The sequence below is a fragment of the Mastigoproctus giganteus genome, chromosome 7 (assembly GCF_048544385.1).
Source record: "Mastigoproctus giganteus isolate SK-2022 chromosome 7, ASM4854438v1, whole genome shotgun sequence".
Lineage (NCBI taxonomy): Eukaryota > Metazoa > Arthropoda > Arachnida > Uropygi > Thelyphonidae > Mastigoproctus > Mastigoproctus giganteus.
In genome coordinates, this window is record NC_143581.1 from 212,002,965 (window position 1) to 212,029,814 (window position 26,850).

The 26,850-nt window shown below is 38.2% G+C and overlaps 1 protein-coding gene across 1 annotated transcript in view; it reads right to left on the reverse strand.

Moving 5' to 3' along the window:
• The window catches only part of LOC150083652 (aryl hydrocarbon receptor protein 1-like), a 282,715-nt gene that overhangs the window by 139,000 nt on the left and 116,865 nt on the right, over positions 1-26,850 (reverse strand). The window contains exon 2 of the mRNA XM_090378555.1: positions 21,708-21,811. Within this exon, the coding sequence (XP_090234681.1) occupies positions 21,708-21,731 (24 nt within the window). The 5' untranslated portion in view covers positions 21,732-21,811. The remainder of the gene's footprint in view (positions 1-21,707; positions 21,812-26,850) is intronic.

Here is a 26,850-nt window from a genome sequence, read left to right on the forward strand (position 1 = left end):
GCCACACTACTTCTGGCATTTAGAGAGTTTTTATAGTTCACAAGAGTACTGATGGCGCAGCTGTGGGAGACTACCGGTGGCACCTTACCCCCAAACACTATGCACGGGCTTCTTACTTCCGACGAACTGAGAGGCACTACTTTTGCTGTCACTATATGTGATTCGCTGGTCGGTGACGTCTCTCCTAGGTGCTGTGGGATGCGTTCACTCATGGAGTGGACATAATGAGGTGGTCGTGATGTTTGGCTCATGAGTATATGCTAACCCGCATAAAAAAACATACTTTATGTCTGATTTTTTAATTTGTTTATTTGACGAAATTTTATTGATGAAATTTAATGCAAATACATTTCGTTAAATACAGCTTCTTTTTTAAAGGCCGAAATAAGAATAATCTCGCCCAATCTTTATGCTTCAGTGTAGCTATATAATGTCAGAGGAGTTCATATCATAGAGACAAGAATATTATCCTATTTTATGGTATTACTACGTGGAATTTGATATTCGGCGTGCGTAAAGCTGTTCTAGCATCTGATCACATTACACTACACTACCGGACTGGTCCCATGAGTGATTCCCAAATTGTGGTGACCCAGATAAGAATAACATAACGGCAAAAGAGAGAAGCAGCATTGCTGTATGGCAAAATTGGCTTTCCTGACCGCGCTCCCTTGCGTGGTCCTGTCTCTCCCCTTCCCCCGGCAGGGAGGGTGAAACCCTCCATTCTTCTCCTGGTGAGGAATGGGCCTGCCTCACTTGACCATCTGGGGACGCCTTCTGTATTGTCTCCATACTTCTGCCTTTCGCCCCCCAGCCTTCAGCTCCCCCCCAACTCTATCTATACTCCAGCGCACGTCCCACATTGTAAAATTCTAACAATGTCTAAATTAAACTACGTACGCAAACTTTTAAGCCTTACAAAACTAGTGTCTACCCCTCCGATGCGCTTTTTTTTAAGGTCCTGGCCACTGAAATCTCAGGAAACTAGGTGGTAGGGCATGCCAGAGTAAAATATAGAACTACTGAGTATCTGGTCTGCCTCCATGGAGCCAAGTGTGGGCAACTTTGGGCCCCAGCAGGGGTCCAGCGGTAAATGGCCAGAAGAACACGATACATAACGCTACACTTACAAATTCCATACACTTTTCAATCTCTGGCCTTTGCAGTGAACTGTTACACCCACAATGAAAGCAACGCGGAGATGGAAGAAGCCACTTGTGCCGTCAGACACGAATACACTTTACACTTTACATACATATAACAGACCACTTTGGTGCATTAGTAGTTACTCTATGCTTACGTGCATATTAAATTACCATCTAATTACTACTTTAACATTTCCATTCATCTTATATAGACATATAAGTGTGTATCCTATATCTGTTACTTTGCTCGTGTCAATCTGGACATTTTTTCGAATTTTTTCATTACGTTTTCATAATTATATATATAATTTTCTAAATGAGAACCTAAGAATCCTCTTCAGTTGTAACCATCGTTATTTTCTAAATCTAGACAATATGCTTGATAATCAGAATTCTCACATCAAGCAAGAATTACCAAGAACATAAAAGGTAATGAAATCTAGCTTTCTAATCTGGTGCTGCGCATTTTGTTTGTTTACTAAACCCGCATTTTTCTAATTTCGCTATTAAAGAGTTTGTTTTTTCCACCTGCTTCCCTTCAATTTCAGTAACGATAACAAGCTTCGCTATAAAAGTGGATTTTTACCGCTCTAGAGAAGACAATTTGAGTCAATCAATTTTGCTTAGATCATGACCATGCAAGTAAAAATTCTAATAAAACTATCATACTCATGCACGAAAACTTTTGCCAGCTATTACGTATTTAATTAGAGAGCGTGATATACATCTAATTAATGCAAAATAGAGTGAAAGAAATTAACTCTATCACTGCTCTCTTTACCAGCTAAGGGTGGTTTTTAACCGTGTCTTATTTGAAATGCCATGATTAATTATTCATAATTCTTTTAAGTGTAAAAGTAATTAGGTGTTTTTGTTGAGACACGGATTATTTCGAGAAAATAAAGGTAGCCGTATTCTCCCTTCATCATGCACCTCAGCCGTGTTTGATCGCTGGAGCTGAGCTTGTTTAAAATTAATGATGAAACAATGAATTCTGTGAACTATGAATATTAAGGAAAGAAAATTTTGATTTGATTTATTGATCTAAGCCAATAAATAAAAATATGCAGCATCATCAATTCTAATCGTTCTAACGGTGTTCAACTACGAATATCGTCCTTACAGTGATACTGCGTAAGGATCTCTTTGTCTACGGTTACGCAAAATAAAAAAAAGAAAGAAAGAAAAATAAAAAAAAAAAAGAAGAAGAAGTTTACAGTAAGGTTCCATGGGTTTTAATGACATCGGTAACCCTCTGGGGACATTTCTACTGTTTTTTTTTTTTTTTGGCATGTGAAAACTGGAATCATGCACCTTGCCTACCACAACGCTGCTCACGTATGGCTAGTTCTCTACTTGAAGTAGAAAAGTCTTATTCTGACCATTGCCGGATTTAGATCCTGGCGCATATAAATATTGAAACTTTGCTCCTTGCAGAAATTGCGTTGGTCAGAGAATCCACTGCAACAGGTGGATTTACTGGGGGTCCCCGGAACAACAGCTCCACTGTGCCCCAGTAAACTCTTAAACTGCCTTCTGGCTCTCAAGTGCTGTTCTAAAACAGTCCAGATGTGGGCAGTTTGATTCAATTTTGGATTCTGGGCCGGAAATGACAGGTTCGTCATATTTATTTTTCTTAAATCACTATTGTACTGACTACGAGTACTTTTTTGACATGGAACGTTGTCTTGCTGATACCAATACAGATCCCTCTCCAAATAATTGTCACAATTCCGGTAAAGTATAATACATAGTATACGTAGTATAGCAATTATAATTTAACGATTGATGCCCTGTAGAAGTGTGTGTGTGTGTGTGTGTGTGTGTGTGTGTGTGTGTGTGTGTGTGTGTGTGTGTGTGTGTGTGTGTGTGTGTGTGTGCTCGTGGTCCAGGCTGACAAACTCCGAATTGCTCACGCAGAAAAATCTTACTCCTCCGCCTGAAATCAGCTAACTATAGCCTCGGTTGGAGAGGACTTTGGAAATTCCTCCAGTCATTGACGCGACTCGAATCCAGACCTTTTAAACCGAGTGACGTGATGAAACCACTATAATGTCATGGAGTACTGCCAGTAAAGCATTCCATTTTTACCCCCATTTATTTATACACACAATTTTATATATTCAATTTTTTACACATAATTTTTATATATATGTATAAAAAACTTACAGAGAAAATTTATATACATTTACAGTTTCATTATACATATATATGATGTCATGTTACATGTGACCTCGTGGTGTCGAAGGTTGGCTCCTAGGCAAAAGCCCATCTCCACCTAGTTCATCTGTGATGGCGCAGAAACTCTACGAAACTAGCCTGAAAAAGCGCTATTGTGTGTGGTGTTAGTGTCAGGCCACTTCGCCACCACGGAGTAGCCAACACAAGGTCAGCTGCTGCCTGATGCTCGTCCCTAGACGAGGAGCCGGGCCCGGGTCTACTATTTCTGTTCGTTCCGAAATGCACAAGTCCTGGACCTACCGGAGTTAGTGCAATACCGGTGGGTGCCAGCAACCCTGCCCCCAGGTTGACCAGACCTGAGAGCAAGCAAAATAAAAAATAATAAAAATCATTGTACCAGTAGAGAAACTTCCACAATTAAACTCAGTACCACTGAGAAGCAATTATATGTACAAAGCTCAGAGTTTCTGAGAACCAGAAAACAATAAATAATTAAATTAAATACAATCAACAAGTTTAAATACATAAATACTCTTAAAGGATATAATGTGGCAGGCAGCCGCAAATCATGAACATATGGCTAGTTTGTCCACCAGAATTTTCAAAGCAGCTGACAATCACAACGAGATTGCAGCTACTACCTCTTTCACTTAAATCTGCACATAAACCTTCTGTTTCTGTTATAGATAGTCCTATATCATCATTGTTGATATCTATAGTACAGTATATATCTTGTTTCATTCTAACACAAAATTCTGGTTACCATTAGATAATCCAGTCAATAGGCACCACGATGAGATTGCAACTACAGAGTTCTTATAGTCCTCTTCCGGCACTAGAATAGTTTTAATATATTTTCCAATGTTGAATTTTGTTTCCTTGTGTGATCTTCAATCTGAAAGGGTCTGTGTAATTTCAATGTTATTTCATGAATATTGTCCACCACAAAATAGAGGTTCAAACTTATTATTATCCAATTATTTAAACAGTATCAAGTGAAAAATAACTTCATTTGTATGGTGTCAGAAGTATCCACTATGAGGCTGCTTACACAGTTTCAAACCTTACACAGTCCAAAACTCCTAGTTGTCCTGTTCACTATATCCACTGCAGCTAATAGCCACAACGAGATAAAACAACTGTAAACTTCACAGTTTGCGATCAATATTTCTGTGAGTTTTGTACACATATTACCAACTGGTGTTCAAATGTGCTCGGTGTTTTTAAGAATAGACGCTTTCTTTTGTCTTATTCAACTGTGTAAAAGAAATTATACAAGATCCACCTCAAAATCCTATTTGAAACTCCTGCCAGTCTGAAATTGTGTTTCTATTATTTTTTGGGAGACTCTATCAGTCTCCCAAAAAACACAAGACTGTCAAGAATCTGGTCCAGCTATTAACAAAACTAATTAAAACCCACTTCAATTGTTCCTTTTTGGAGTTCAAAACCAGATAAAATTGTGAACGCATCCTTTTGCAAGGCTCTGTGGATTGCGTTCCATCTCTTAAGAAATATTTTAGGTTTGTGAATTTTTTGCTTACTACAGTAATGTATTGTTGTCCACCACATAATGCTCAAATTCTGCTCCATCTGCAGGTAAAGCAGATGTAACAGAATGGGACGAAAAAAGGACCTGGTTCCCTTTACAAGAGGTGTGGTAGTAGGATTATACAGGAGGCATGTGCATTCGCCAAATAATAGAAAGAGTGGGACACCCAAAATGAACTGTTCAAACATCATACGGCCACCGAAAATAGCATGTGGAGGTTATAAAACTGTAGTGAGAGAAAATCGTAAAGACGCTCTTAATGAACTGATTCAAGAGGAACTCGAGAGAATCGAGATAATTGTAGGGCTAACAACTATTAGAAAAACGCTTCACAAAGTGGGTTAACATGGTCACGCATCTTCTCGTAAGTCGAAGCTGTCTTCCAGCAATGCTCGTCATCGCCTATCACGATACAGTTAATTCAAACATTGAACACGACAGTATTGGCTGAAATAACGAATCACGTTACACAGTCCAGGCATTAGATGGACGCAACTGGTGTGGCGTATGTCCAGATAACACTTTCACCTACTGCACTAAGAATAAATTTCGGTGTTTGTTTGTTTCGGGATTTATTAGGCACATCGGCATCTGTGGCCATAGTGCGCCATAAATTTCGGTGATTAGGGCCAATCTTAACGTTCGGGTGTGAGGATTAATATTGATGATACCCGATACTCCTTTCTAGGACTGAGAAGAAGGACCCTTATTTGGATTTTAATCCTTTACAGTCAGTTACCCGGGTTTAAAAACATGACCCAAAATACGGCACTGGCAGTGCCATATTTTTAAAATTGAAGTTGCGGAGCTTATACCAATATTAATTGTGTTGTTCTTGGGGGTCCCTGGAAAAACCGCACCACATCGGTAAATCCGGCCTTACCCACTTAACCTCCGTATAATCAGCCCTTTCGGCAATGGTAGTTTGATTGTAATGAGCTTGTTTTACATAGTTGGATTTGATGCACTGGTTGGTTCAAAGTCCATTGGTATTATGTCGTAACAGACAGGCTCATTAATGGTTTTATCGATGACAAGTGGGTCAAGTCCAAACCACATAAAACAGACCCATAGAATATTCTTTATATATTTTATTTATTTATATATTTTTTCATCATTTTATTTCTCCCAAAATGGTTACCCCTGAACACAGCCTCAAGTAATGGCTGTTGCCCAAAGTATTGTATTCAATTCTAAACGTTTTGGTATAAAAATGGCACAGAAACCTACAAAATTGACTAACATAAAATTCTCAGAATAATATTCTGAAAAATTCTACAAAATTCGGCAACGATCTACAAGTGAACATAATATTATGAGAATTCTTCCTACCTCTTTTTCTTCTTACTCGTAATAGTACAGATATTAATAAGTTATTACCATTTTTTTATTTTATTAATCGTAGAATATCTGTGAAATATGTGCTGTATTTCAAGTTTTATTAAAATCCAGGAAGAAATAAGTAGAGTAAAAAACTGAGTGAATGACACGTTGTGAGATATTTCCAAAAAAGTAAAAAGAATTACTTTTATATTATTTAGTATAAACACTATGGCTGCATATTTAAATTGGCCAACAGTACGGATTTTGAGATGGTGTTCGGAAGACCAGTTAGCCCATGCAGTCATTTTAAGAGTCAGTATTCAACGTTAAGAATCTAAATTCATCATGATGTCTTAAAATAAACGTTTTTATACCACGTATGAAGATTGCTCTATCGACCCGGCAAGAAGCTGGAACGACAACGGATAAGTTTTGAAGCCTGTGAACAGGTATCACATGGCATTTAAATGCAATTAAATGCAATGTGATACCTGAGAGGTGCTACATGCAACCAAACAATTAAAATGAACAAATTAGAGAAAATTATGAAACTACAAAATGAAAATATGAAAAACAAAATTAACAAGCGAAGACTAGTAATCACCCAGGAAAATGCAGCTGATAGCAGTTAACACCTCTCAAGTATCACTTGTTGCATTTAGTAAAAAATATATCACGTATAAAGGTTTTTACACTTGGAAAAAAAAAACGCAACCCAAAAACTTATACACTGGTAGGGTTGAATTAAAAACAGTAAAGGAAGAAAGGAATCTAGGAGTTACGATAAGGACAGATATGAAGTTTTCTGAAGTAAACAGGCTGTCAGGAAAGCCCATGGTGTCTTATCTATGATTTATCGAACATTGTCCTGCAGCACTTAGAACACTGTGTCCAAGTATGGTAACCTCATTCGAAAAAAGACATTTATATTAAAAAAGAACTAGTTAGTTTCTTGAAAGGGTCCAAAGGCGGGAAACTCACATGGTGAGATTGGCCAAAGCGCGACCATACGAGGAAAGCTCCGATTATGTGGGCTACAGAAATTGGCAACCAGGCACCTTAGAGAGAATCTGATTGAGGTAGAGTTTATAAGGCTCTGAGAGCGGCTAGTAAAACGAATGAAGGCGGAATTTTCACTCTTTTAAAGAATTCCAGAATTAGGGGCCATAAATTCAAATTACAGCGGAAGAGGTTTAGACTAGATTGTAGGAAGTGTTCTTTTAGAGCAAGTCGTTGATTGTTGTAACTAGTTGGCTCCGTAGGTAGTTGAGGCTGACAGTTTGAAGAAATTCAGAGATTAACTGGATAGTTATCTACGTGAAGAGAGAAGCGCATCATTTGTTTGTATTTTGTTATCTACTTTTTTTTTTTCTTTTTGGCGAGTGCAGCAAAAGCTTGTGACTCCCTTGCACTATATGGCTAATACTAATAAAAGTGTATAATTTAAGAGAACATAACATTTAATTTACAGTACATATACGTTTATCTGAATTGATAAATTGAGGAGCATGGAGGACCATATGACTACAGCATATATTTTCCGTTAATGCGACGTCATGGAGAATATGCTGTAGCTGCTAATGAAATCGGGGTTGTGAAAGGTGGAGACCTGTTTAAATGCCTGTTTAGCTGCATATGTTTTTTTTTTTTTTTTTTTTTTTTTGATCGGTTTTTAAATGAGCCAGGAATAATAAGATTTTTCCGGTGATACCTAAATCAATATATTGAGAGACGTTAAATTTCGAGTTTCCTATTATCGTTGAGGTTTCTTTTGGTAATCTCCTTGTTTATCGAAAGCACAGTAGCATAAAAATATTAATCTACTATTGTTGCATATCCTTAAAGTGAATGGAAGATGGAGCTCTCCCGTGACATTAGTATTTTTTAAGTCGTCAGCATAACCGCTATAGTAATCATTATTAGCAAGGAAGGACTCCAAGTAGACAGCAGATAATCTTTTGGGTTCTTTTGGGGAGATAGCAAGGTATGACCCAGTTTAGAGGTTGTAAGCTTCAAGAGCTGGGGTGGGGAGAGTGTCAAAGATATACGTAACTGCATAATTTGACCATTAGAATGGAGAACTCAGTCAGGACCATTGTTGCTCTTATTGGGAAAACTGTCGATTACCTTTATAAGACGTTCGCTTGAGGTTATTTTCTTAAGCGGTGTTTTGGCTTTTAGGCTAGTTAAGCTGTATGGCGAAGGAAGGAAAGGGCCAGAGCTTCAGATCCACTCTCTGGTTATAGATCCAGAGTCTGCTAAACGCTCATAGCTGTAACTAGGAGGGCTCTATGATTTAAAAGTGTAACTGGCATTTATAAATGAGTCCTAAATGAAATTCTTTTGGTGCTGCTTCTCAGCTCATACTGCATTCCATTTCTCACACTACATACCCTTAAGCATTTGTGAAGAGGTCTTCTTTTAATTCCACCACGAGGATTTCAATCACTAAATTCGGATTGCCCTAATCCGCAGACTGCTTGTCGGGAATTATCCGATTACACTATGAACATTACGATAACTACCGTATATATCTAAGGAAGAGAGCCGGTCAGGATTACATAGAATGTAATTATTATTGTATTATTAATTCTATTTTACTTGTAACGTAGTAAGCACTAAATGAAATTGTGTAAATATGGTGTAGGCTCCAATTTCATCCTACTCAACCATTCAAAGATGACTATAATTAATTACAGAATTAAATAACAGTAAAGAAAAAAAGGCTCTGAGAAGCTGAAGAAAGAAAAAAAACAGAAAATGTAATAATCATACGAAAAATTGTAGTAGCAGAAAATAAAAACTTAAATGCAATTTATAACCTGTCAAGGAAGCGGAATGGCAATGAACTTTATCTATGTGAAGTTTTAAACAGGGGACCGGGAAAGGAACCTTGGGAAGGAAACTGAGATTGGGAGATCTCCCCCCCCCACTTTTTTGGGGGGTAGGATAATTAAGTCACATATCTGTGTGAAAAATATGGGGTAATAAACCCTCGCTACATAAGCACCTTAACCCATCCTATATACAACCACTATCGACTTTACTATTACCGTCCTGTTCAACGTCTTCCAGATTTCCATCAACCTGAAGCGCGCATTTCCATGTCACCTGGCGAGACCTTTATCATCAACATTCTCATCACAGCAGCAGCCCAAGCCTAATACGGCAGCAGCCAGTGAATCTTTTAATGGCTGATAACGAGGGAGTCGTTAAAGTCGGCACTTCTTGGCTAATCTCTCCTTCTGAGAGAGCTTTCGCTGTGTGCAGTGCTGCGGTCAATAAAGCAAAGGTGGACTCATTAGAGATTCTCCGAAGGGACTTAGACTTAAGCTGCTGGACGTGCTGTTATGTTTGTCTCATTATTGGCTGGTGTAGGATGACAGTAAATCAGGTCTTTAAGTTGTTCTAAACTGCCGTTTGCTTTAGACCTTAAGAAGAACACGTTAGCAACTGATAGAAGACAGAGTGAACAATCTTTTAGAAAAGAATTTCTAACTACAACGACCTTCACTTTCTTTTTACTTTGGTGAATAGGGGTGTGCGGCGAGAGAGAGAGAGACCTCAGATAAAAATAAAATTCACCATACTTCAAACTGAAGTCAAATTAACGATTATGATTTTTCTTTGACATATTTAATAATATTAACAATAAAAAAATAATAAACCAGATTAAGTGTTGCCCCTGTATACAGTTTGTAAATCTCATCTGGCATACTTTGGGATGGATAAATCCTTCGGGACTTATCCATCTCTTATAATAATTGTGTTAGCGTGAACTGCACTCACACGACTTTATAACAGAACTAGCGATACTTATATCGAGATGGACAATTGCTAGTTACAATTGTACATCACGACCTTCTCATATAAATTTTAAATTCATTGCAGAATTTTGAAATAATTTCATATTACTTGCAACACTTTAAAAGTAATGATAAGCGGAATAGACTGATGCAGTAGCCGGCAGCCCAATAGGCGGTACGTTTAATTTTAGCTAGAGAAGGGAATTGGGATTTTACGTACTTCTCTGGCCTCATATTTCTAATGGATACAAGTGCAGTTGATGAAATCTGAAACCAGTTAATGGTTTCAAACGCTTTCAGATCTTCATATTACCAGCTGTTTATTATGCTGAGTCGGTAGTTTTCACTCATGGGAGCTTCCCGTTGAATTTCTGGTTTTTCTTGACCAGCGGTTTCTCTCTATAGTTTGGAAAAAAACCAATGGGCGGCTCGAGGTAACAAAGTAGGATTCCTTCTGCTCACTTATTCCTTAGTGTGAGAATGGAATAGGTAGATCTGGTGAATGACTTTGAACCGCCTACTGTTTCTCTTTAGTACAACAAATGTTTTTCGTTAAGGCTTTTAAATAATTAGAAGACTATGAAAGAAAGAAATCATTACAACAAATATCACCTGCTAAAAATATTTCTAGTGAAAAATCGCCAGATTTTTATACCTGTAATGCAAAAAACACACTGCGCACTCCAGAGAAGTAAGGCCAACAAGGAGATAAAACTAATGCTTCCGAAATAATGATAATCAAAACCACCATGGACGTCGCAGTAGGGAGGAGGGCAATCGGGCAACTCGACCAAATGGAAAATTATTAATATTATCATCTTAAGTACGAATAAATACTGATTTTTTTTATTTTAACTTTTTCGACATCGCTATGAAATTTCTGACAATGCTCATAAAAACGACGTTGAGCGAAGACGGACTGGACTGCACACGCCCTTCTGGCAATACTTCACACATTTTAACTCGTGTTATGATTCACATTGGTAAAGTTACGGTTCTGTAGAATAAAGCTACTCATTTTTGCTACTTATTGTGTGTATGAAGTGTCAGAGGAACCAAGGCTGGATGATAAATACGAATTTCCGAGATAAAAAAAAAAAACTATGCAACATTCGCCTTGGATAACTACCTCAGCCACGTTGTGACAAAAGCCCATAAATATTCATCGCGCAGTTGATGGGATTCAAACTGGGAATTTTTCACCCGATGTAGTGGATACTTTGTTACACAGCGTGTAGCAAAGTGGTCTTCTGGCCTGCTCTGGGGAGCCCCAGTCCAGGGCAGAACGCGATAAAAATAAATAAATAAATAAAAAATAATAAAAATAAAAAAATAGAAAGTTTAATCCCGCAACCTGGTCAAGGAAAGAAGGAGAGCGTTGGCCGGGATGCTAGCAGACAGAATGATAGAGAGAAGAATAAAAAAGTTTTCCATTCCGCACGGGACGGATAGAGAAAGACTAGCAGGTGATTGCTATGGCTGCTCCAGGTCAGGGAACATCCCCACTCCCAGAGTAGATCGCCAGACGAGGAGGAGAGAGAGAGAGAGAAACTCATTTCTTCCCATGCGAGACTAAAGAAGTAGTGAGTCGGCGTTAAGCCAAGCAGCCACTAGTGTACTGATTTGCAGAAGCTGCTAGGATGATCCTCCTTCTACTTTTGAATACCTCTGCCGCAAAATGCTGTAGCGCACCTTAAGTTCTTTTGCGATTGTACCAGGAGTTCTACTTGGTCAGGAGAAAATCCCGAAATTGCTGCCTGCAGTTGTTGTCTATGGTCCTCGTAGATAGTACATTCAAAGAGTAGATGTGCCCAACTCTCGACTGACTCACAGAAACAGAGATCGGTATTTAGTAGACCTAGTCGGTGGAGTTTCCAGTTGAGGGACCCATGTCCAATGACCAGAAAGGAGGTTTCCATGCTGAGGGAGAACCACTTGTTGACCGCTTTTTTTGCTTGCGAATGCGACATCCGGTATAAATGTTCTCGTAACAAATCCTTTTGTGGTCGTGTCCCATCTAGTCTGCCAGACATTGATTAGCACATTATGACATCGAGCCCTCTCCTGTTTGGTATCACTGTCCAGGTTGAGTTCGATATCCAGTATTTCAGTTGGGATTCTATTCTTCAGGCAGTAGGTAAGTCCTCTATAGATGAGGAAGAGATCCAGGGGGATGTTTCCAGATATTACTTGCAATGCTGCCGTTGACACTGTTCTACAAATGCGATGGGTAGCAAGAATAATGCTTCTCTGGATGGAGTTAAGCTTCTCTTTGATTTTGCAATTGGTCGCTCGGTGAAACCACGCACCTGCAGCATAGGTGGTGATAGGTAAGAAAACTGCTTTATAGTATAACTGTAGGGTATGTCTGGTCTGTAAATTGCGTGTAATCCCTGGGGCGAATTTAATTGTTTGTTGGATGAAAAACCCGAGCTGCCGGGAGAAGAAACCATGCTACCTCGCCGAATACCAACTAACTCAGCCACGTTGTGAAAGAGGCCCATAAGAATTCTTCACGTCATTGACGAGATTCGAACTCAGATCTTAAGGTTCTTTTCCACTTAGTATAGGTGAGGATAATGCTTATATCATCTGCGCTACCGCGAGGGAATATACAATAGAACCAAATTTCACATTGACGTTATCCTGGTTCTTCCTGTGGCTTTCCAACTTGATTGTTAAACAGCAGATAAATCTGTCTTATTCTTCTGGAAGTAATGCAGTGAAAACTGTAATTATTCGTATGCAGGTTGTTCGTAATTAAAGTTCCTATACTCTGAGATCTGTGTTGACTTAAGGAGCAGCCGAATTTCATTTAAATACCGAATAAATTTTTTAAAGGATGCAGAAAAGGATTACTTCAAAAAATTGGTTCCACAACTAATTTTTTCAAGTATTACGGAGGAACAGTTATGCCAACAACGTGCGTTTCATTATTGGTGGGTACATTTACAGCAAAAAAAAAAAAAAAAAAAGAAAGTCGGCTGCCTTTTGCTTTTGGAAAATGATATCGCTGATCACAACCACGTCCACCGGTGTGTTGATTATGAATATTAATTACGTATCACCAATGTGAAAGGTAGAGAGACAAATTAGACCAGGTTCTAAAGGTCTTAGAAATATTATGCCAAATTTGAAGACACAGAACGCTTAGGTGTTATAAGCGAACTGGGACGAAGGCTTACTACTCTACGTGGTTCACGAGGCTTCCTGCACGCTGATTAAAATGTTGATTCACTTACAGGAATTCACTCACAAAAACAAAAGCCAATGCTGCCATACAGGAAAACTTCTGAAAAGCCCCATCGTAAATTTTGATTACGACAGTCCTTCGTGGCAACTTAAACGATACACTATATCGCCGTTTGCCACTGGTTCGTACAAGTGTGGGTTCGATTTCCATTGGCGACTGATGGAATTTCTAAAGTCCACTTCAATCAAGGTCAATTTCAGTCGGAGGGAGGAAGGTTCCCCGCCCCCCGTGAGTTTATTAGGGTTTTTCAGTCCGCATAACATTTAAATCCACTCGTGAAAGTGACACACACACGCACGCAATTCTGAAACAAAACTTATGAGCGGCAAACTCTGGTGCCGTTAAAATAATAATTTCAATAATTTGTTGATTATGACGTTCATATCAAAAGTAAACAAATTTATTTGAATAACTACAGAGTGTCTTGAAACAAAAATGCCATTGGTAAAATATCTCAAATATTAGCCCTCGAAACTACTACAGTAACTACACACTATCCTTTCACACCACGTGGAAATGTATTAATACAGGCATATCTTACGTTTAAAGACAGGGTTAGGTTCTCGAAACGAGTCGTTAAGCAAAATGTCGTTAAAGAAATGGCTATTTCCCATATACTCCCATATTAAAATAACAGATGCGTTTCTTGAAAAAAATAATAAGTGATAAATTTTAAATATAATAGTTGTTAGAGCGTAATACAGTAATATGGAAAGAAATAGACGTGTCTATTTTGCATAAATGACATAACTGCCTATCTAAAAATGTCATAATAATAAGAGAACACTGAAACTTCGTGCATTAGGCCTGTAATAACCAGGAAAAAAAAAAAGGAAAATTTTAGAATAAAAAATATTTTTTTATCTTAGTCGGTCAAAGACAATGAATCTTCTGTTGTAGGTGAATAAGATCGTTTAAAATGTATTTCTAATGACATCTACGTACTCGTCTTCTCTTCGTATAGTAACATTCGTATACCTGTTTTTTATGTTCCTATTAATTCTGCTGCTCCGTTGTGTGCCTTCATCATTCTCAGTAAAGTTGGCCATTGGAGTTTCTAAATGGATAAACGCTTCTGACATCTCCTTAGCTGTTATTAATTTTGTGGACTTCAACGTTAGAATTTTTTCAAACTTTGTCTTGCATTCTTCGGTCTTTAGTAGTCAAATCTTCCCCATGTGATTCCATTAAATCGATCACGTCAGCCTCCTCAATATTCAAGCCAGACTTTTTTTTTTGCAATCTCCACTTTCTTTGTATAGGGTTGTTAAAATTAAAGTATCCCTATGTAGAGGGCTAAGACTCGTACTGAAGAGAAATTTGGACAACAGGTACAATAAAGAATGCGCTCGCCATTTATTGGGAAAAACAATTAGTTACAGAATTTGTCACTATATGGCGCTGTGGCAATACAAATCACTTGAACAGCGCTACAATTGTTCAATGTGTCCTCCATTTTGGTCAACAACAGTTTCCATTCGAAGAATAGCATTTTCAACAGCAGCACGTAGCATGTCAACTGGAATAGCCAGCACAGGATGTCTAATGCTGTCCAGATCTGCCAGAGTTTGACATCCTTCCCGATACACCTGGTTGTTAAAAAAAAAAAAAAAAAAAAAAAACAACAACTAGAAGTCGCATGAGGTGAGGTCCGGTGATCGGGATGGCCAAGATCTCTGGAAACAAAGGCTGATGACCCGTTCATCTGTAAAGTGTTGCCTTAGCAATCTTTGGACATAATGGGGGATGTGGGGTGGCGTACCATCTTACATGAATATGGTATCCTGAATATGGTGGAATGGTATCCCACTTTGTTGCAGCTCTGGTATTGCAAAATTTGCCAACATTTCGTAATATTGCTATCCAGTGAAGGAACAGGTGAGGGGTACAGTCGGTGTTAACTGTTCAAAAAAATATGGCCCAATCATGAATGTGGCGTAAATCCACACCACACTGTCACTTTTGGAGAATGCAACGGGACCTCTTGGATAACTCGAGGGTTTTCTGTTTCCCAAATGCGACAGTTGTGCGTATTCACTTGTCCATTTAAGCAGAAGTGGGCTTCATCACTCCAAAGGATGTTCCATGGCCAAATGATACCCACTGTCATTTGCGCCAGAAACTGAAGTGCGTATGTGAAACGAATATCTGCATCACCATGATTTAGCTGCTTAGCATGTGCATCTTAGGTAAGGATAGTACTGCAACACCTGACGCATTACTAGCCTTACAGTGGAATACGGCATATCCATTTCACGAGAAACATCTGGCACACTTGCGCTACCATATGGAGATTGACTTGATAAATCCACGACAGCCATAGCAACATCTTCAACACGAGAGGAGCCCACTCGTTTTCGACCTCTACCTGGTTGAACACCAAGATGTCCTGTCGCTTCAAATTTCGCAATCATTTTGGGGACAGCACAGTCATAGGTCTTTATGCGCTTCTGACGCCGGAATTCTCTGATAGCCGCGGCTGCATTGTTCCTGTTGTGATAGTACAGCTTCACTAATAGCGCTTTTTCCTGCAACGTTGTTGGCATTGCTGCTGTAGTGTAGGCAAACATCTATTGTATGGCTTTGAAAAGACTGCTTTGCTTTTATACATCCCCTTACTATCTCTAGGGCTATACTGCATTCGCTGCATGGAATGATCCCTTGGAAACAAATAATCACTACTCGCAGTATAATTACTCTCCAAACTTATTTCGGGTAGAATAGATACTCCCATCATCGATAGGCTCATCATCACAGTAGAGCTGAGTAGTGGCGCTGTGGCAGTAACTTACGATTATGCAAATAACGCAAGTTATTTGCATAATCGTAACTAAGATAGTTACGCGCCATACAGTGACAAATTTTGTAACTAATTTTTTTTTTCCAATAAATGGCGAGCGCATTCTTTATTGTACCTGTTTTCCAAATTTCTCTTTAGTACGAGCCTTAGAACTCGCTCGAGAGCCCTGTACATAAGGATACTTTAATTTTAACAACCCTGTATATCATGATTGTTTGTTTGTTATTGTTATTTGGTTTTTAGGAGCATTAGCAACTAAGGCCATATTGCTCCGGGAATATGCGGTGGTCATTCCCTTGACCTTTCCGCATCCTCCGTATTTGGCGGTGACGGGCTCGAACCCCGGTCTAATCAAGAAGCGTGTGCTACACTGCTCCTTCCCACCTGGCTGCGGAGGCGCCAGTATACCAGTATCATTATTATTATTATTATTATTATTAAAATCCGTTTATTAAAAGATAGCAAGTGTTTGCTTTCACCCCTTATACACAGCCAACCGGCTAGAAGGGTGTACAAAATGCAAGAATTGCAATTATATACAATATAAGAAGGGTGTACAAAAAGCAAAAATTACAATTATTTACAGTATTTACAATATACAAAGAGTGTACAAAAATGCACGAATACAATTATTTACAATAATTTACACAAGTGTGCATATTTACAATATTGTTTACAAATTCAATCATTGTCAAGATTATAGTTGAAGTAAGCTGTGCGCTTCTGAGATGCTCTTCACTCTGTACTGCTTACTTTCGGAGTATTTCACAGGGTCTATTGTCAATGAATTGAAAAGGTTCACTGCGTTGTTTGGGAAGAAGTTCTTCAGACAGCACAGGTTGGATAGCGTAGAATGCAACGGTAGGTAGGGACTGTCACTACTGCGTCCGGCACGTGGAGTAGAGATAAGTCCTCGAAGACTGGGGGCGTCAATCACACCGGTAAGCATCTGAGAAAGAAGAAGAATATTCCTGGATGCAATGTGAACTCTCCAGGGAGTCATATTTAAGTTGGTATATAACACAGCCCTGGAGATGGTGAAAGCATTGCCCGTGACCCTGTTTATCCATCGCATTACCCAGTACTCGACTGCGAGGAATCTATTTATGTACGACGTCGGGGCAGAAGACCAGATTGGTGATGCATGCGATAGGTTGTAGGCACCGCTGGACGTATCCACCGACTACATCGACGTGTAGTAACCCCGTCAGCTCTTGTCGAATTGCCCACATCGCCGAGAAAGTCTTAGTTTTCATAGTGGAGAAATGGTTCTGAAAAGTGAGGCCCTCGTCCCAAGTCAAGCCGAGGTCGGTGTGAGACTTCACTTTCCTTATCTGCACTCCATTGTGATAGGCTGTGATGTCATTTTTTATTCTCTTTTTTGTAAAGGTAAGTTGAGCTGACTTTGATGCATTTATTTCCAGACCTATTTGCAGTAGATATGCTACAAGGCTGTCGATTAGGACGGAGACTCGCTGATTAGTCAGGTGAGTTTGTTCAGCTTCTTTAGATGTTATGTATAATTTGAGGTCGTCTGCATACGATGAGAAATCAGCATACCTTGCGAGGAAGGGTTCAAGGGCAGCGGCGAACAGTACACAGGATAGGACACCTCCCTGTGGTACTCCTCTCGTTATACTGCACTCCCGTTGGAAGGATTTATAGCTGATGATGAGTTGTCTTGGTGTAAGGATGCGGTTGATGGTTTTTAGCAGGCTTCCAGTAATGCCAAAGTATTTTTCCAGAATGTTGATGAGAGCGGGAATTGAGAGCTTATCATAAGCAGATGAAATATCCAGGAAGATGACGTCTAGCTGAGATTTACTGTTGAGAGCAGTTTGAATTTTAAATAGGGTATCCAGTAGGTTTGTATATGTAGATCTTTTGGGGATCACGGTATGCAGATGTTTCGGTCTATGAGAGAAGCATTGGTCGATCAGTGCTGATAAGATAGCTTTCTCAAACACTTTTAATAGAGAGCAACCCACTGAGATCGGTCTCAAGTCCTTAGGTTCCTTTGGGTTTCTTCTTTTGGGTATGGGTTGTACCCTGTAGTGATTCCACATTGTCGGGATTGATCCGGACTTCAATATGCGATTAAAGATTACAAGAAGGGGCTCCACAATGAAGGCACTACACACTTTAACCATGAAGAGAGGGAAGCCGTCAGGACCAATTGTAGATTTATTAGGAAGTCTATTGATGGTATTTATAAGGTGTTGTTTTGTTAGCGTTATAGTTGAAAGGGGCTGTCTGGAGTGCATGATGAAATCACTTAGGTTTGGGGTTTTTGGGTCTAATGGCAATTCGTTGAAAGTCAAAGATACCCATTCCTGAAATACCTTCTCATCGATATGGAAATCTTTGTTGCATTTGGATGTAATACGTTTCGAGTGGTTTATTCTGTTGAGTGCCAGCTGCCGGATTGCATTTCGTTTACATTTGAGGAAGGTTGCCCGCTCTTTCTTGTATATCTGGTAGTCAGCTGAGTTATGGTACTTTTTCCATATTCTGAATGCTTTTTGTTTCCTCTTGAATGCTACTTGGACTTCGGCATTGAACCATGTATTGGATCTATCAGAGAGTTTTAATTGTTTGGAAGCTCCTTGGGAGGCAATTTCAAGCAGCTGGTTAGCCAGGTTAGATATAGCGGTGTCTATTGATTCCTGCTGTAGATCCTTCCAGTTTATTTCTGTGAGACGTGCAAGGATGATCTCTGGGTTTAAATATTTGATGGAGAATACTGTTTTGGTAATCTTCTTGTTCCTGAGAGCTTCATCAGTGTTTGAGTTTACAGTGACGTTGAACTCAAACGTGATGGGAGAGTGATCGGAGGGGAAGCTGTGGTGTTCAGCGGTCAGACCTAGGTGTGGAAGATTGTGGAATAATAGATCCAGCATCTGGTTTCCCCTGGTAGGAGGTGTGGTTTGTTGAAATAAGCCAAATGTGCCAATGGCTGATATGAGATCCTCAGTGGCCTCATCATGACGAGGCGTAGGCATGTTGAAATCGCCTATAATGAAGGTGGGGATATTGGGGACTAGGTTGGCTGCTATCCATGCTATCAGTTCATTTCGTGAATCTTCTGTGTGGTCAGGGGGTAGATATACAAGACAAATTTGTAGTTGTATGGCATCCTTTCTTAATGTGGCACATAGGGCTTCGAATTTATCTGATTTGGTCACCTGAAACCTGGACTGCTTGAAACTGGATGAGTACAGTAACGCAACACCTCCACCGCGTCTGCTATCCCTGGAATTATGGAGGCTGAGGTAATCAAGAGGCTGACCTATGATATCCAGTTGCCTTCCGTGAGATAACCAGGTTTCAGTCAAGCAGATGAACTGATATTCAGCTAGTAACATGATGGTTTGTAGGGGGTGTAGTTTATTGCTGATACTGCGTACATTTTGGTAGAAGCATTTAAGGGGAGTTATTGAGACAGGTTGGCATGAGGCTGACATTGGTTGCTATCCTTGTATTATTGTCGAACTTGTGCGGTAGGATGCGGAAGATGTCCGTTCTTTGTACATTTTTACTAGAGTTCCTGGCGTCCAGGTGCTGGTATCTAGCACTTTTAGTTCATCCTGTTTTTCACAAGTAATTGTGAATGAAGAATAGGAGGGATATCTTATTTTCACAGGTCTCACAGCCACCTTGATTCCTATTTGTTCCTCAAAGAATTTAGATATATTTGCATCGGTTGTGGACGGTCCAAGTCTCGATATGAAGATTTTCGATTTTGTTTGGATGGATGTTATATTGTACATTTTCTCCAATACGTTGGATTGGTTGACTGGTTTGGCTTTGTTGGGGTATGCTGGTGATGTTTCTTGAGTGGGACCGGCCCCCTGGGCTACCAATCTATTTACAGAACTATCTTGGAGAGAAGTTGGATCATTGACCGTTAATGACACTTCCGAAGGGGAATTAGGTCGCGAATGGTCGCGAATTAGGTCGCGGTTTGAATGCAATATGTGGCTCTCTACGCGTCGGAAATCTGGTCCTTCGCTCTTCCAACCTACCTGCAGCAGTTCTTGGGGCTTGAGTATTGGCTGCTGCGATCCCTCAATAGGTCTTCAGGACATCCCCTTACTATCTCTAGGGCTATACTGCATTCGCTGCATGGAATGATCCCTTGGAAATAAATAATCACTACTCGCAGTATAATTACCCTCTCCAAATTTATTTCGGGTAGAATAGATACTCCTGTCATCGATAGGCTCATCATTCTACCTAAAGATAACAGAAGAACAAATAATCACCAAACGTCTAAGATTCGACCAGCCCTCAACCAAATCAGCTCGCTCAGTCATATGTTTCCAGCAAAGACGATTGGTCTCCTGAACTTTGTTTTTTTTTTTTGGTAGTAGTTGTTGGCGCATCGGCTTCTGTGGCCATAATGCACCGCCCAAGGTTTTTGCAGTACTTTGATCCAAGCCCGGGGCGGGATTCGAACCCGCGACCTTTGGGTCTCCTGAACGACCTAAATATTAACCCCGAGGCGATTTTCGTGGACAAGATCTACAGGTCCAAAGTCCTTGCGGACACCTACGCAATGTTGGAATTTTAGATGCTTCAGGTCTCCTTCGCTCTCTGTAGGCTTCTTTGAGAACAAACTGCGCTCCCCTTCCAGTTCCGGACAGCTTTCTACAACTTTCCGGCTCTCCCGCACAGTGCTTCGAGGGATGCGGAATTTATTTAGAACATTTATCTCGAATATTGTCTTAGCTGCTGTAATTTGTGTGATCTGTATCCGTTATATTAATGTATATATCGTTAATCTGTTACAGATATGTTTACCCTCCTAGCCATTTTTTGCTATCTAGGTGGATGTAATCTTTTCCTTTTCCTTTACTTGAATAAATAATAATATAGCCAAGCTTTGTTCATATTGGATGTTTTAACTTCCTTCCATGCTGCTTCTTCCTTTTCTGACCGTTTTGTTGCCATTTTTGTAAATGGGTCCAGAACAGGACTGTTAAAGAGAAGTTAATAAACGAATCAAGTAAACACAAAAATAAAAATGACATAGCGTACCTTCGACTTCCTAAATCACGCTTCCATTTGGCTATAAACGTTGCAACCATGATTTATTTTTACTCAGCTTTGGTGCTGTTTTTTTTTTTATGGCGGCGCGCTTTTTTGATATTTTTGGAAATTATTTTTAATGTTTCATTATAACTACTTGAGAGACGTCGCAAACTGAATTGATGGTAATTTTTAAGTGTCGTTGTAATGAAATTTCGCGAAGTGAACTGTCGTTAAGTGAAGTATACCTATATTTAGTATTAGAAGCTCAACCCATTTGATATCATCGATCTGATCCAACTTTCAGCAGAGCAGGCATACTTCAGATTACTCGGTTCGCTCTGCATTGTGCAGCAAAACTTTTGTACCTTTGTACCTTACAATAAATATATTTATTTATTTATGAAAGAAATGAATTGGAAGCTTCAATAATGAACAAAACTGTAGCAAGTACTCCTTCACAAATTGATAAACTGCGAACAGCGTATAAATCCTCCAAAGTATACGTTCTTGACATATTTTTTCAGTGTTCAAAAAATCATTCCTTAGTTTTATTTTAACTTTTTGAAAAATGATCATAATGTTATAACTAAATTTATATGCATTAGAAGGTTACCTGCAGAATGAGATCACCTTCCATCAGTACTTCAGGATACAAAATATCACGAGGTTTATGGCTATGATCTTGACCTTGGTGATCTTTTTCCCTCCTCAGAGCCGCTGCAATAAGAACATAAATAAAAATATTTCAGCCTATTTTATATATATATATATATTTTTTTAAATATTTTAAATATATATATATATATATATATATATATATATATTTTTTTTTTTTTTTTTTAAATATATATATATATATATATATATATATATATATATATATTTAAAAAATAATATTACTCAGCAAAAGTTTTATGCTAATTTTATTATCATATGAGTTCCTATAATGATACTACGGATGATGACCCGCCCAAATCGAGAATAAACTATATGTATTATACATATTTTCGCCCCCCCCCCATATATTCATACTTAACAATAGTAAAAATGGGAAAGAGGACAATTCCATGGACAATTCAATTCAGCAGACTGATTACCTGATCCCTTTCGATTTTCACGAAACTACTTAAGATTATTAGGCATCAATAAAAATTATGCACATGTGATAGATTATAGCTCTCTGGGTCAAGCAGGTACAAAGTTATAGGACTTTAAATTTTGAAAAATTTGAGTGGATTTTTGGAATTTCATAAAGTTTAAAATGGGCATATGCCAGTCTAATTAATATAGAGACAGGTGGTTCGTATCAGTTGTTAACTGCTGACATGGTCCACGTGAATAAGAAGATAATGTAATGAAAATGGCAAAAAAACCGAGTTTTATTTTAAAGGCTATTGAAGTAACATTTGACCTTGAATTTTTGAAATGTGTGCAAGGTTTTCCATTTTTCAAACTTTTGAAAATAAATTAATTACACGCCACGTTTTTTAAAATCTTCAGCACTGTGCTAAGTTTTAACTTAGGGAGAGTCATAAAATCATTAACTGAAGTTTTATTCAGATAAAAACAGTCGGAAATTGAACAATATGAACACTGCAGAATGCCTCTGAAACAGATGCATGTTGAGACTTCAGACCTACCCATTTGATTAAAAAATATTAGAGTTATAAATTTTAAATTGCATAAATAGCTTAATTTATACACAATGATTTAAAAGTTGTTACTAAGTTGTTACTCCATTTTTCTTGAACCATTCAGAATTTCATCCTTTGGCAGCGTTTGTGCGTTGGGTTGCTGTCTGCTAATTATCTAAAGATATTAAGGAAACCAAGTTTATCTGTTTCCAGTACATCCAGACCACCATTTCTAGTAATAAGAGCGGATAATGTATCGAGTTGAAGGGCAACTACCTTCATGTTTTCAAATCATGTACAAATGCGTTTATTCAATTTAATTCACTGTAGTTGAAACTTTATCCCAGTTTCAATTGCAGTTTTACGAATATTACAGTACCTTTTGAGTGTAGCATGTCGTTGAATTCTATATCGTCAATGTGATCATCGGAAAATTCAAATTAGGTGTTGTAATTTGTTCAGAATAAGGGCGCTGATGGTTTGCACGAGCAGATAATCTTTTCTTACAGTTTTCCCACATTCATCATATACACAAAATGCTAATTGAAAATTGATTTGATTGAAAATCTGTTTCGTTCTAGAATAAGCTTATAAAGTTCTTTTTCTCTTTTTTACTGGACAGTTGATCTATCAGAAAAATAGAAAATTTTTTTTGGGTTCGCAATGAAGTCTATCAGAAATTTCTTTTTGATTTTTTTTTCTTGAGATTATGATCCATGTAATAAAAAGTTACCAAAGGATGAATGGACGCCTGCAGATTAATCCAGTGGTATCCTTCAACTTCATATTGTAATAAATGAAGTTTTCTGAAAAATCACCAGCTACTAAGAATTCATCTTGCAGCTTTCAGTCCAATCGCTTTTGAAAGCTTTTGTTGTGTTGCTATGAGAGAATGGCGTAGCAATGAATTAAAAATAATACTATATTTGTCAATGTTACCTCCTCACACATGGACCTATCAAAATAATGCTAATTTACATATCTAATATATATGAATTAGCAATTGTTTTATCATTTTATGACTATCATAATCAACTCTAAATGTCGGCGCATTTACGAATCATAATAGAGTTTTGACGAAGAGTAGTAACTTACTGGTTTGAAGTAACATATAATAAAAAATAATAATAACAATCTTACTTAGTTTCCAAAAACGAAATGCACAAAAGTTCAAAAGGCCGCTGTATCCGAGTAGTCAACTGAGAGTGTGCATAAGTACACGTGCCTTTAGTGACGGGGGTTCAAGCCGAATTGCTAAATACGGTGCTGTTTCTTGTATTCTTGTGAACTCCTCTGACCGTGTGGTCGTCCCGGAGTATAAACAGAAAATTATTTATTTTTTTTTTACAAGCTGCAAACTACCTGCTAAATCTGGATTATTAATAATACAACACACACAACAGTCAGGTTTGCATCATTATAATACCTAGTGGCGCGTTATCCTATGGGCAAAAAAGACATCTGCCTAGGGCCCCGATCAGAGAGGACTCTCAAAGTCACTGTTTCAAAAACTCATTGCTGTTTTTTACTATTATTTTTAAGTGATTTTTTTTATCCGAAATTGAACTTTCTACTTGCCAAGGGCAATGAACTCTACTTGAAGATATTGAAAATTAAACTTTTTTTTTTTTTTTTAAAAAATGGTTTTATCGATTTTGATGAAATTTTATATTTAGTTCTTATGTCATATAATTTGTTTGCTTTGTTGTCAAAATAAAATGAAATTGAAAATGTTCTTTATTAGTTTTTTTCTTCAGATGGAGCCCCTAAATTCCATTTTGCCTTGGGCTCCATGAAAGTATAACGCGCCACTGATAATACCACAGTTCCGCCACTTTCGAACGAAAAATATATAAAGCTTGGTATTCATATACATTTTTGGACAAAAGCTAAAGTATTGATCACAAAAGGGCAATCGTTTGAAAATAATTGATAAAAGATCTGTGAAATTTGTGTGCATTATGACAAAACTGCGCAGTTTTTTTTTTGTCTTTGTTTTTATTTATTTATTCTTTTCTCGATTTTTTAATTCACTCTTCTGTTGTTCTTACTTGCACGTTGATGGTTGTATTGTTGCACGTACTAATTTAATAGATAAAAAAAAAATTCAGTCTCTATTACCCCAATTTATACGAAATCTGCATATCTTGATAAAGGAATTTTTATTTACTAGGAATGTTTTATTTAAATGAATATTTCTGGGAAAAGTGAACTCGACCCAGAAACTCCCAGGAATGTTCAGGTTTTACTTTCGACCCTTGTACTGTCGAAAGCTGGTACATTTTGTCATATGCTCTCAAATCGTTTTTGTTTTAAAAGAAATCTTCCTTCTTCAAAAAAAAAAAACGAATATTTAACTGATGTCTGGATAAAGGTGGATGATCGTAACCCATGGTAAACTCATTAGAGGTCTCGTCAAGAACATGATCATCTAACGAGTTTACGATGAAGATTGGGATTCGTTTGTTGATATAATAAGTTTCCCGTAAATATTAGGAAATGTGTATATTGGACATAATAATGCGTATAAATTAATCTTGGACTTATAGCAATTTCAAATATGACTAGTTCAATCCTCTTAGCAAAGGGTGCAGTTAGAATTGGAAATTGGTTCTGTACCCCCTACTTCCGACATAGAGATCAGTTCGATTATTCCCGTGTGTGTGTGTGTGTGTGTGTGTGTGTGTGTGTGTGTGTGTGTGTGTGTGTGTGTGAGAGAGAGAGAGAGAGAGAGAGAGAGAGAGAGAGAGAGAGAGAGAGAGAGAGAGAGAGAGAGAAAAACAGCTGCCATATCTATAAACCGGTATGAAAGCAAAGAGAAGTCGCAATTGTGAGAGGCCCGTAAGCCACGTGTCTGTCTAGTGGACCATAGCAAGGTGTCGTCTGCTGGGTTCTGATGGGCATTAAAGTTGGCTAACTATTTGTTAAACTGCCTAGGTCGAAGCGTAAACGGAATCCATTAGTAGCGATGAATAAATCATGCCTGCTCATGAGTGAAAGGGGGAACCAGAACTCGCACAGGAAACTGATATCAGAAATCAGCGATGCAAAGAGTGTTCTCCGCAATGCCTCCAGGAACATATGGTTGGATCACTAGATGCCAATTAGTAGCGGACTTCTGGATGGCGCAAACAATGGAAACGCCGTTCCGCGTGGAGATACTATTTCCGGTCGTTAGAAAAGAGCAGTGATCACCAAACTGATAAACGATAAGATAAATAAATCTAGTCTGGAGACAGAGGAGGGCAGACAAAGATAGGGTTAATTCGTCACATTAAATGCTTAAAAAAAAAAAAAAAATGACGATCACTCTAGCTGGTCCTGTGCGAAGGTATTCACACCCAAAATTTACATACAAAAAGAGAGAGCCAGACAGAGACGGAAGATATATTAATGAAAAATTGCCTGACCAACGTGAAATATTGATTAGCACATTAATACAATCCGTCTTTTTCACCATTCTAAAGCCTAGCTTAGTCTACCTCCGCATTCCAATTTAGAATTTGGTACTAATGTAACTGAGGTAACGAAATTTATATCAAATTAATGCGAAATGTATTTGCGTATATTTCTCATATATTGAATATATGTATATATGAAGTTAAAAGGTAAAAGATATAAAACAAAATATGATGCATAGAATTAACTAACAGCCGAGGCATACCAATAGAATTATTTTAACTTGGCACTGTTTAGAGTAAGCAATTTTATCTTCTCCTTTCTTTTATTGTATATTAGCCCAGTGGTCAGGAGCAAGATGGCATTGTATGAGTTCCTTGAGTTGACCGGGGTTCAAACCCGTGACTACTAAATACGATAAATATTTGTATTGACGATTTATTGTAAACTCCACTGACTTGGTTGTCGTGCCGAAGTATAAACAGAATATGGAAAGTTAATAAAGACTAGAAATGTTACTAAAAAGTAATCAGTGCTTCGGCTTCAAATTATAAGGACTAGCATATTTCTTTCCTAACCATCACGTCACGAAATTTTAGTATTCCTATTGCTTATTAACTAGTAGTATTTTTTTTTATACTAAGAGTAACGTTATCCACATTGCAGTGCTTCAGAGGTGAAAGCGGTTTTTCTTCTCATTAACTCCGCACAACCACTAGATTC